We start from the raw sequence: 13,094 nt of genomic DNA on the forward strand, positions 1-13,094 counted from the left end.
AGAGCACTGTGATGGCTCCCTCCACTCAGCTTTGCCACTGTGTCCTGGATGACGAGCCAGAAGGCTAAACTGCCAAGAGTGTATTAGAGTCTTTTCCTCCCGAATTTTGGAAAACAGATCTCATGTAGCCCAGTTTGTTCTACAGTTGCTAGTAGCTGAGGATAACAAACATGGTACTTCTGGTCCTCCAGCCTGTATGTCCTAAGTGCTGGAGTTACAGGCTTGTGCCTTGGTAGCCATCTTTGAAGCCTTCTCGAATGTTTCTTCTTCCTCTCTTTAACAGAAGTTGGTGACGTGGCAAAACAGTACCTAGAAAAAGGTCTTTTGGTTCCGGACCATGTGATCACGCGCCTAATGATGTCAGAACTGGAGACCCGGAGTGCCCAGCACTGGCTATTAGATGGTGAGTGGGTGATGGGCAGGTCGGACTTGGGCACCTTGATTGCTGCCCTAATTTCTTTTATAGTTTACTAGCTATAATAAAATCTGTCATTGATTTAATATTATAATTTGGCAACATGGAAGCCCAGTGTGGTGTGGAGCCTCTTAGTTTTTTACCTGCTCGCCATTACTGTGAAAGCTTTGACCAAGGAAGCCTGTCATCGCCTTGGTTCACGGTTTCTGGGATGAACTCACACTGACCATACCATATTAAATTAAGAGGCCTTTTCATTCACTGGCATTGCAAACATTCCACCTGTGAGTTTTTTTTATTTTAACAGATCAGGTGTCTAAAAACCCTATATTGACACCTAGGAAATGATTATAAACATTGTAGCCTCAATGGGAGGGCATGCATCTCATGTGTGCACTTGGGAAGCTGAGGCAGGGGATTACAGCGAGCTGTATGCCAGCCCGGACTATAATATATCCTAGGCCACTAGATTACAGAGTGGGGCCTTTGTGGGACAGTGTAGTACTGTGTACATTTATGATCTGGCCGTTCCATTCTGAATTTCTACCAGGGTGAGCCTTCACGGACCCCATTTTTGGCAATTAGTTTAAAACTTTGTGTTAAGGTGCTAATATATATCTCAGCATAGTAGAAATCTGTGTAAAGAATTTTTTTTAAATAACTGCAAATACTATGAGAAAACATTTTATGTTTTTCCAAGGACACAAGGGAGGAAATTCTTTTACTGATGAAAGGGTTGGGTTAATTTTTTTTTTTTTTTTGAAAAGGTGAGCTGGGCTCTGGAGAGATGGCCCAATAGAGAGCATTTGCTGGTCTTGCAGGGGACCTGGGTTTGGTTCCTTGCAAAGCATGGTAGCTCACTTGAATCTAACTCCAATTCTAGGTGTTCCAGCCCTTCCTGGCTTTCCTGGGCACCAGGCATGTACAGGATATACATGTGAACATGCAAACTGACACATTCACATGCATAAAATGTGATGGATGTTCCCCCTGGTGGATAAAGCGTGGGTTAGAAAATATGCATTTGATGGGGAGGGTAGATATAGAGTCAGCCGAGTGTTTTCTGAGCTTTCAGAAAAAGACAAAGGAAGTCCTTTTGATTTTGTGCATGTTACTCAAATTTTATGTCAGTGTAAATAACCAAGAAAAGCGTTTTAATGGAGAAAGACTTAAAATGCTTTTTTTCATTATGAATTTTTGTACATAAATGATTTGGTTTATGTACAAAACTCTCATCTGTTGTCTCTTCCCAACTAGACCTCTTTCAATTTTTCTATTTCTGTTAAATTTTTGGTTTTGTATGTGCCCCAGTGCATTTAATTAAGGAACATGGGTGAAGGCTTATTTATAGGAGTCAGGGCAGCTCACCACCAGCTGCACCACTGAGAAAAATGTCTCTACCTTCTGGAGCAGTCCCACTGAACTGTCAGTGTAAGTCCTCAGAGAATGGCAGAGCCTTGAGGACATCTCCCGAACAGAACACTGATGGGCCCAGTCTCAGCCGGGGTCAAAGTGCAAAGGCCGCGCCACGCCCAGAAGATAGGTTTGACAGCATTCCTTCTGGCCCCTAGGCCCCTAGGCTTCTCCCCCTATTTTAGTTAGGGTTTCCCCTGTTGTGATGAAACACCATGACCAGAAGCATCTTGGGGAGGGACGGGTTTATTTGCTTATACTTCCACATCACAGGCCATCATATGAGGCAGGCCGGGCAGGAACCTGAGGCAGGAGCTGATATGGAGGCCATGGATTTGCTTGCACACTTGCTCTGCTTTCTTGTAGCGCCTAGGACCATCGGCCCAGGGCGGTACTGTCCACAATGGGCTGGGCCCTCCCGACATCAATCACTAATTAGGAAAGTGATCTACAGGCTTGCTTGCCTAAAGCCCAGTCTTAATGGAGTTAGTTTCTCAGTTGAGAGGCCTTCTTCAGTTCAGGTGATCTAGCTTGTGTCAAGTTCACATACGTGCCCACTCTTCCGTGGTGTTTTCTGAACCTTGGTGCGTGTGCTTGCGAGTGTGGATGGGTTGGTAACACAGATGTCCTGTTTAGGAGGAATACTGAAGAGTCACTTATCCGTAGCACTTTGAATAGTTACCTGCTTCTATGGCCACCCATGGCAAACAGAGGCGTCTTTGACCAGACCAGGCAGCACTAATCTGTGGTCCTAAACATAAATATTTAGAATATTCAAAATATTCAGTTTGCTAGGCCCGTCATGTCCCCTCAGCAAAGCAGCAGCAGTCACTTTCCCACAGGCTGTTGAACAAGTTTACAGTACCAGATGTGAATTCCTTCTGTAGACTGGACCTCAATCAGAAAGCAATTGATTATTAACCTTGTAACAGTCATCCCACTATTAGTAGTTGGCCCAACAAGTTGTGAGCAGGGGTCACAGCTGAATGATCCCTCCCCCACACTGACCATCTAAGTATGATCACTATCCATTTCCCAAGTACTTTTTGTGTATTAGGGATGACCTCTGGTTTTGCTGAAACCTCTTAGTAATTCCTTTAAATTTCATTAATTTAAGGCCTCATGCCAGGTAAAATAAAATTTGTGTACTTTTTAGAGATCACATCGTGTTGTGGTGAATATTAAAAAAACAAAAACAAAACAAAACAAAAAAACCCAACAAGACCCAGTAACCTTTCATCCTGAGCTTTTGCGTGGCCCTGTGGAGAATCCTTATCTCAGAGGCATCCTGAGCTTTTGCATGGCCCTGTGGAGAATCCTTATCTCAGAGGCATCCTGAGCTTTTGTGTGGCCCTGTGGAGAATCCTTATCTCAGGCTCCACATTGCCCCCAAGTACTCTCAGACCCAGCCGTTCCGGTGGGCACCTTGCCATGCTGGTCCCTAGAGTTAGTTCCGGCACTCGTGGGGCCATACGGAACTAGCCGTAATTTATCTCTGGTTAGTATCTCTCCTGGTTGCTCTCTGCTGGCCGAGAACTCTCTGGTTCCATCTACCCAGTAAAATCAAGACTCAACAAACTGCAACCCGACAATCAGATTTACATGTTAAGTTCTCAATCCACAGTACATCCACACAATAAACTCAAACTACCAAGTGATGAAGATATAAACTGCCCACCTAAGATAAAATAAACTATAGAACTTTATCCCTTAAGAAATAAACATAGCTACCTAGGGCCATTTAAGACCACCTGGATCTGGGTCTTCCGTCTCTGTCTCTGTCTTGATTCTCTCTTTTCCATCCCCTTCTCCCCTGTCTTACAAAAGCTTTGTCCCCGCCTTATTTTTTTACTGTCCAATCATGGCCTTGACCTAACTTGTGCCAGCCTCACCTGCATATAGACATCGAGCTGCAGCATCCGAACTAAATTCCTTTGAAGAGGTGGCTAATGGGTGTTGCAGACAGCCAGACTGCCCTGGCTATGTGAGCCTCAGGCAGCTCACTCTCCTGACTGCTCGTGCATTCGACCATAGTGGAGGATGGCTTAGGAAGGAGTTTAAACCCACTGAGTGGGAGAAAATGCTGAGGAGAGCGATGCTCAAGTAAATGCCATGAGGTTTTGCCAGTAATGGCTGGTGTACAGGGTCTGAATTTTTAGTAGGTTACTACGTGAAGTAATGAAGTTCAGAAACAGCTTGTAAACAGGGTAGCCTGGCTGAGTTGCAGACTCAGGTGTGGGCTGGGTTATGTCCTTCCGTGCTTGCGTCTTTCTTAGCCGTTCTCAGTCTTTACATCACAGGCCTGTTCTTAGTGAGGTGCGTCAGTCTCCCAACTGACTTAGTCTCCCCCCTGGCCCCCCATCTTTCTTCCGGAAAGCCCATCTGGACATTTTCAGTTTTGACTTTCTTCAAAGCTCTGGAGTCTGTCCATTTGGCACCGTGAGGGTGTAAGGACCGCCCGGTCCCCACCCGCTTTAGATGCCTTATGTTACCGGGCACGTGCTCGTGAGCTCAGCAGAGGATGTGCCTATTGAGTGTGCTAAAGGCAATTGGGTGTGCAGAGGCCTGTCTTAGAAGGAATTCTGGGTGACAGATGACTCATCGGCTCGGTCCATATGGCTTTGAGAAGCATCCTGCTAACCGTGGGTGGAAATCAGTGCAGTGGATGCGAGCCAAGGGAACAGCTAGTTGGTCAGAGAGACGGCGTGCGTTCGGCTGGACCAGCTCCATCCTTGTTAAAATGCTCAGCCCTGTCTGCTTCCACAGCACTGAGATAGGAAGCACCCATTTTATCCTTTCTTTCTGAGGTAGAGTCTCATTAAGTAGCTCAGATGACTTCAAGCTCATGGTAATCATCTTCCTTAGCTGCCCCCCCCCCAATGCTGGGATTTACGTATGTGAGCCACCATGATTGATTTTCATCAATCATTAATTTGGTGCACTGGTCAGCTTTCATTGCTGTAACACTAAGCAAAGTAGCGTGTAAAGAAAAGGTTGTATTATTTAGTTTGAGGTCGTATGGGCTGGGAAGGTTACTTTTCCGTTGCTGTGATAAGGTACCACAACCAAAAGCAGTTTGTGGAAGAATGAGTTCGTTTGTGCTAAGGCTCCAGAGTCCATAACCCCAGGAAAGTCATGGCAGCAGCAGGCAGCTGAGGCAGGAAGCAGAGGCATCACACCTTCAGTGGCAGACACAGAGCAAGACTGCGAAGTGGAAGTGTGCCAGGGCTTTCTGTACACCGCCTCCCCAAGCAGCATCAGTGACTGGGGAACAAGTGTTCCAGTGCCTGAGGTGTGGAGAACAGCTATTACTCAAACCACAAGGTCATACAGCGTAGTGAGGGCCCCCTCGACTGCATCCTGTCATGGTAGATTGCATCTTGGTAAGACCCTACACACAAGGAGGTGCTTCCTGCCATGATTCCAGAAGCCAGAGTGGGTAGGGTGCCTTGTTCCCTGATGTGGTGCACATCTTAATGGAATTAGCTAGAATCTTCAAGGACCATGTTAATCCTTTCCAAGAAAGGTTCACCACTCCTCATCTGGGAAAAGGTCACGTAATCTCATGCGTCTTCTCCCTGGTGACTGAGTCTCAGCACAGATCTTTGGTAGATGTGCACAGCTCATATCTAAATCATAACATTAGTTTTCATAGAGAAAAAGCACCCTCGAAGTTTGGAAAATACTTTTTAAGCTTTATAATTCAAGATAAAGATAACTCGAAGGTTTTGCAGGCAGTTTTCACTGGCACCATTTTGCTTGATTTTATGTTATCATGTAAGTAACATAATTTTATGTTGGCATGTAAGTATATAAACTAGGTATGCAATGCTTGTGATATTGCTCATCAAGTTACGTTCCTTGATACAAAAGCTAACCACTTGAGTTTGGCCCCTTGGAGTTAATGGTGGAGTATAGAACTCAGCCCTGTAATTTGTCTTCTGACCATCACAGGTGCACCCATTTCTGTCCCCTTCCTCAAATAAGTAAATGTAATATGGCATTCTAAAACAGGCATACAGACAACACATTTGCTGGCAACAGTCAGCCATTCATTCATGAGACAGCATCTGTGTAGTGCTGGCTGGCTTGGAGCTCGCTATACCAGGCTGGCCTCTAACTCACAGTGATCCTCCTGCCTCTGCCCCATGTCACACCATGCACAGCATCTGTAATGACTTGTATGTGCTTGGCCCAGGGAGTGGCACTATTAGGAGATGTGGCCGTGTTGGAGTAGGTGTGTCACTGTGGGTGTGTGCTTTAGGACCCCTCACCCTAGCTGCCTGGAAGTCAGTCTCCCGCTAGCAGCCTTCAGATGAAGATGTAGAACTCTCAGCTCTGCCTGCGCCATGCCTGCCTGGATGCTGCGATGCTCCCACCTTGGTGATAATGGACTGACCCTCTGAACCTGTAAGCCAGCCCCAGTTAAATGTTGTCCTTTATAAAACTTGCACTGGTCATGGTGTCTGTTCACGGCAATAAAACCCTAACTAAGACAGCACCATTGTTTCTTATAGGAACAGAAACACGACAGTTTGCTGGGTTTGGTTACACACTTGACAGACGGTCAGTTCTTACCAGCCTTAGGAATATGAAAGAAACTATCTTTCTCCCTCTCCTCCCCCATTTGATCCAGGGTCTCACGTAGCTTAGGCTGCAATTAAACACACTGTATAACTGAGAACAACTGAATCCCAATTCCAATAGCCCTACACCTTGACAACATCTGCCTTGAGCACAGTGGCCTTTGCCATGTAAAGACTGCAAGGCTGCAGGGAGGTCACCATTGCTTGGTTGGACTCCTTGCACACTGGATTTTGAATTCAGAAACTTTTTCTGCCGCCAGATTTTTTTTTTTTTTTTTTTGCAGCCCCACAATCAGTTATATATGGGTTGAGGCTCACATTTTGAGAAGCTGGAATTGTATTAAGCGTCTGTATTGCATTGTGAAGTCTGAGCTCACTGGATCTCTCTGAAGGGATTTCTTTTTCTATGCACTTGCTTTCCTGCCCAAGTCCGCCTATTTGAATTTACAGTCTGGCCTTGCATGCTTGTTTTCCTGGAGAGTGATCTCAGATCTGAGGCATCCTAATGTGCCTGCCCACCTACCTAGCCCTTGGAAGGAGATGCATGTCCAGACACTGGACCAGGGGTCTTTGGACTGAGGGTTTCGAGTTTACAGAGTTGGTTTCAGCCGGTTTCAGCTTTGATATCATTCCCTCTGCATTTTCTATTTCCCTTTTCCAGGCGAATCTCTGGGGAGTGCTGCTCCCCACGGGGCAGCAGATGTCTATGGGAACGAACAGTGCGTTGTTTCATCACACCTTGTAGGAAATGCAGGGAGCTTTCCCTCTTACGCTGGTGATTGTGTGCGACTCTGGGTGTTTGATAGGTCAGTTTAGGTGACTGAGGAGTTGCTGTTGGGTAAAATAGAAAACAGCCTCACTCTCAGAGTGAATGGGTACTTCCACAAGTTTATAAGAAGATTCTGCAGGTTTCTAAAGTATATGAAATCAGTATGCAGCTGATTCTGCACTTGACTGACAGTGAAGGAGAAAGTGTGTTAAGGAGGGATTGTGGCAGAGACGGCTTCATTGGTGAAAGTGCTCACCACTCAAACCTTGATGGCCCCAGTGTAATCCCTGGGACTCCCATTGGACAGAGAGCTGATTCTGAAACCCTTTAACCTCTACAAGGGCTTAGCGCATGCGTGTGAGCACTGGAGTGTGAGCATATAGGAACAGATGTGCGCACACATACAGTGTTAGACGCACACTTAAGCTCTCTGACGTAGCAGGGGTGGAATATGCCAACTTGTTAGATGAGGTGACATCCATGTTCGGGGAGTCAATAGGCTTATGTTAGAATAGTCTCTGTCACGTTCCTAGAGGCTGTGATACAGTGCAAATTGTTTGACAGTTCTTCTGTCCCTAAGGTGAAGAATTTGAGCAATGGTGCTTAAATGACCGTGGCTAAGCCAGTGCGATGACACACATTTTATATCCCAGCACGTTGTGCAGAGGCAGGTCGATCGCTATGAGATCATTCATTGCAGGTTCCAGGCCATCCAGGGCTCCTGGTAAAGCCGTAGCTGTTAGGTTTAAGTGTCTTTTTTTGCATTCTTTTTTTCTGTTTTGATACACACACATATATATAAGTAAGTATATATATATGAATATATATAAGAATATATATAAGAATATGTATATTTTCTTTTTTATACTTAACATGTAGAACTTGATGTATTTCCTGTGGTGCTGGTTTTCCTGAGGGATCAGTGGTGTTTGTTTTCTGTTGCTGTGATGAAATGCCACGAGCTTACAGTTAAGGAGCTTATAGCTCCCAATTGGTAGAGCTCATTGTGGTGAGGAAGGTGTGCATGGCATGGCAGGGAGACAGGAGGCTGCTGATTCATTTCACCTGTACACAAGGGGAGGGAGGGGAGGGGATACCGGTCCCTGATGACATTGCTAACTCCTGCAAGGCTCTAGCTCCTAAAGGGTCTATAACCTCCCCAAAAACTGCCACTTGGGGACCAAGTGTTCAAATACTTGAATCTTTGGGAAACCTTTCTCATACAAATCACAGTGATCAGATAATGCTTTTTTTGGGTTTGGTTGCCTACCCCCATGGTTATTTTTGTAACCATGATACTATCCCCAGATGAGCAAATCTTTCAGTTTGTGTATTAAAATCGATCACATTTGGGGATGGTGGTGGCTATTTTTTTTTTCCAAAACAAAATTTCTTTGTGCAGCCCTGGCTGGTCCAGAACTCTCTATAAACCAGGCTAGCCTTGAACCCAGAGATCTGCCTGCCCCTACTTCCTGACTGAATTTATGATCAGTCAAGTCCTGTTTGATTCTACTTTTTAAGTTTTTAAAGTTATTTCTTAAAATTTATGTATATGTAAGTATATGCCTCTATGAGCACGTACCTGATGTATATATAAGTATATGCCTCTATGAGCACATACCTGATGTATATGTAAGTATATGTCATCTATGAGCACGTACCTGATGTATATGTAAGTATATGTCATCTATGAGCACGTACCTGATGTATATGTAAGTATATGTCATCTATGAGCACGTACCTGATGTATATGTGTGTGTCATCTATGAGCACGGGCCTGATGTTTATATAAGTATATGTTATCTATGAGCACGGACCTGAGGAGGTCAGCAGAGGGCTTTGGACCCCCGGGAGCGGGAGGTCCAGGTGGTTATGTGCCGTCTAATCTGGGCACTAGGAACTGAAACAAGTGCTCAACTGTAGAACCACTTCTTTTGTCCCCAAGGTTCTACTTTTTAACAAGGTCATTGAATATCTTCAGAAATAATTTTATTGCCATTTAAAAAGTGTGCTGAGAGGAAACACAGAGCTTCACAAGGCTCTCGTTTCATTGAGACCAGCTAATGATTTTCTAAATAGCAGTGATTAGCGAGTTACAGCCAATGGGGACATAAGAACACATTTTGATACCTGACTCGGATCCCCTTGCCCCCTTGAGATGGCTGTCCTGTATCCTAGGATGGCTTCCAGTTCCCTACACAGTAGAGACAGGCCTTGACTCCTAATCCTGCTTCTGCCTCTTGAGCACTGGGATTCCAGGCGTACTCCATCACAGTCAGTTCACGCAATGCTGGGGGAAGGCTCAACACACGTTTTCTCCTCAGCCTGCCCAGTAGCTGATGCAGATCTGTGTCTTTAATGTTTTTTTTTTTTTTTAATTCAGGCTTGTTTTAGACATTCAGCAGGTCTCTGCATTTCCTGTGTCCTGTCATGCACTTCCTGATAAGGCTACCAGTAGACATGGTTAAGTCCTAGGCATGTGTTGCTGTTACTAATATCAATAGAACATGTGCTGTGTCATTCTTTTCTCTTGGAGGTTTGTGAGACAGTCTCATGTAGCCCAGACTGGCTTTCGATTCCCTAATGTAGCCGAGAATGGCTTTAAACTCCTGATCTTTTACCTCCTGAGTGCTGGGGTTATAGGACTGTCGTCCTGCCTGGTTCGTTCTTATGCCAGAATTACCATCTTTATTTGCATATTTGATTTCTCAGTGCCCTCGCTCCCCTCCCCGCTGTAGGCAGACACCATGTGTTCATAGCTGGGTTGTCAGGATTACAGAAGTACTTCACACAGTAAAGGCTGCTGAATGAACACTGTCCATTTCAGAAAGACCTCACCTTTAACCGATGGCTGACCCCTCACAAGATGCTTGGCCAGCTATTTTCCTTAGTGCAGAAATGAATGGGCCTGTGGTGAAATCATTTGTCCCTTTGCCTTGAGAGATACAGTGGGCCCAGTTTTCCACAATTTGCCTGTGCACAGAGAACAAAGAGGATTCTTAAATAGAGGAGCCTCTGCATAAGGCTTCGCAGATGGTAGCTCCTGCTTCCACACAAGGGCATCTTCCCTTGGAGGGGAAGAGGTACAGAATGGGAATTAGTGGCTTAAGAACTAGCAGGGCTGGATGGGTGGCTCAGTGCTTAAGAACAGAGGATCCCACACCCTCAAGAGAGCTCACAACCATCTGTAACACCAGGGCATCCTAGACCTCTTACAACTCTGCAGGTACTAGCCATGTATGTGATACACACAAATGCACACCAGCAAGTCGTATAAATAAATAGAAGTAAAGACCAAGGACTTGGCTAGATTGGGAAGACCCTTACTGGAGGATTTCAGGACATTCTCCCAAGATTTTCCTTTATTTGATAAGGTCACTCTGAAGAGGCAGACTTAGTCTTTTGCTGTTTTGAAACAGTCTCATAACCAGGCTGGCTTCACGACACAGACCCTGAGCCTCGTGCTTGCTATCCATACAAACCTAGATATTCCTGAGGAGAGGTATCTCTTCTGAGTGGGCGTGTCTGTGTGGGCTTCTTGGTTGTTGATTGATATGGGGGGAGGGCCCAGCGTGCTGTGGGCAGTCCCATTCTTGGGCAGGGAGTCCTGGGGAGTTTAAGAAAGACAACTGGATGTGGGCCTGGGAGCAAGCCAGTAAGCAGCATTCCATGGTTCTTGCCTGTTTCTGCTTGAGATCTTGCTCTGACTTCTTTCAGTAATGGACTCTTACGGGAACATGTAAGCCAGATAATAACCCTTTCCATCCTAAGTCGTCAATGTTACTTTTACATTAAGTTGCTTTAAAAAGCGAACCAGGACCCTCCTATGTGCTGGGGCCAGGTTTGTGCTACCCTGACTCAGTCTTTGAGTGAAGCCTGGATCATTTGTGTGTCAGTTCATCACTAAGTCATAAGCTCCTACAGCCAGGGCCCCTTATCATACATCTGTCTCTCAGATCTCATGCAGTTCATGTTCTAGAGCAGTGGATTTCAACCTTCCTAACACTGCAACACTTGTACACAGTTCCTCATGCTGTGCTGACTCCCAGCCATAAAATTATTTTGTTGCTACTTCCTATTATTTTGCCACTGTTATGAATCATAATATAAATATCTGATATGCAGCTAGCTGCCAAAGGGACTGTGACCCAAGGTTTGAAAACCACTAGAGATTCCCAGGACACCGAAGTGAGCAGGGAGTGAGGGCTCTAGAGAACCTGGCACAGTAGAGAATATAGAGCCCACAGCTCTTACCACTGTCCCCTCTCTTAATGAGGGTGGGATGAGATGGATTCAGAGGTTAGAAACGTGCACAGGGAAACATGGAACCGTCACATACATGGCAGAGAACAGCCTCTGAGATGCAGGGCGCATTGTGGTCCCTTTGCTGATAAGGACTCTGGGCTGGTGTGAATAGCAGGCACCCCCTCACTAGGGAAGGTTAGGTGAATGCCACCTGCTTCCAGCCATAGCTGGTCCCTGTGGCTCATGACCAGGAGCAGCATCTTCTGTTTGAGCTGGACACCCACGATTGGGATGGTCAGAAGTAACCATAGGTGGGGAGGGGCTTTTCACAAGGCGCCAACTGGGGCAGATAGGGCTGTTGACTTACAGAGCTGCAGGGTTCATCCACCAGGCAGAGGGCCTTTTCTTCCTGAGCCTGTGGTAGTAGACCCTGACTCAGCACCTCCCTATGAATGCTCCCCAAGTTAGCAAAACAGATGCACCCTGCTTCCATTGCCCTCCTCTGCCCGCAGCTGTCACAGTGACCTCCCACTCTAGTTTTCTCCTCAGACTCCTGTGGAGGGTCAGAGGACCAGGTGCCAGTTGCCAAGTCCCAGTGGCCAGAAAGAATTCAGCCACTTCCCACTGTACCTCAGCAATCTTTGAGGATCTGAGGCAGACCTGCTTTGGTTTTCACTATTGAGTTTAGTCTTCACTCTGCTGGGATATTTAACCTTACAGTAGCTAGCATACTGCCAGCCTGTTCTTTAGAACATTCATCTGCCAGTAATTCTCTCTCCCTTTCCCTGATACCATCGCTGAAACTGGGCCTTATCCTGTAGCCACACTAGCCTAAACATCACAGCAGTCCTCCTGTCTCTGCTCCTCCCAAATGTGGATACAGGAACAGCTTCCCTGCCCCTTTGTAAATCTCTATTAGAGGAGAAGTTGTAATGCTGCCACCTGTTGACCAAAGGTGCATGTGCATCCAATCCACTCTCAGCATCCCTGCCCAGGCGGCATCTCCCTGGGTTCTGGTCTCAGGGGCTGTCAGCAGCCTAGTTTAGTAGGATAAGTGCCATGCTGGGTTGGCAGTCTGTCTGGGGTCGCCATTGTGATGAGTAGTAGCCTGTTCAGTCAGATTCTCCCTCCTCTTTCCTTCCCTCTGTCTCCACCTCCCCTTTCTCCTTCCGTCTGTCTCCCACTCTCCCCCTCCCTTGTGTGTATATGCTTGTGCACATGCAAGTACCGAGGTTATAATCCAGAGTCTTACATCCTCCCTCCTGCTGAGCTTTTCTCCACACTCCCAGAAATGACTACTCTGACTTAGACATGGCTTTGTCTATTCAGAGATTTTCATGGATCATATTTTAACCTGGAATTTATATGAGGGGCTCTTTTCCTAATAGTTTAATCATTGTTCCAGAAACTTAAATCTTATTCAGTTTCAAAGATAGATCTCGAAAAGGGAACTTGGGCCAACAGATAATGAATGCCAGCTGTATAGATGAGAAAAGCAAAATGCCTACATTTTTTTTTGACTTTTCTTTTTACTTTTTTTTTTTTTTATTAACTTGAGTATTTCTTATATACATTTCAAGTGTTATTCCCTTTCCCGGTTTCCGGGCAAGATCCCCCTCCCCCCTCCCCTTCCTTATGGGTGTTCCCCTCCCAACCCTCCCCCCAT

The 13,094-nt window shown here is 45.9% G+C and overlaps 1 protein-coding gene across 4 annotated transcripts in view; it reads left to right on the forward strand.

Annotated features, from left to right (window-relative positions):
* Ak4 (adenylate kinase 4) overlaps window positions 1–13,094 on the forward strand; it is a 59,839-nt gene that overhangs the window by 31,789 nt on the left and 14,956 nt on the right. For all 4 annotated transcript variants that reach the window (XM_017593196.3, XM_063287246.1, NM_017135.3 and 1 more), the window contains one exon: window positions 284–403. In XM_017593196.3, the coding sequence (XP_017448685.1) occupies window positions 284–403 (120 nt within the window). The remainder of the gene's footprint in view (window positions 1–283; window positions 404–13,094) is intronic.

Source organism: Rattus norvegicus, chromosome 5 (assembly GCF_036323735.1).
Source record: "Rattus norvegicus strain BN/NHsdMcwi chromosome 5, GRCr8, whole genome shotgun sequence".
Taxonomy (NCBI): Eukaryota; Metazoa; Chordata; class Mammalia; order Rodentia; family Muridae; genus Rattus; species Rattus norvegicus.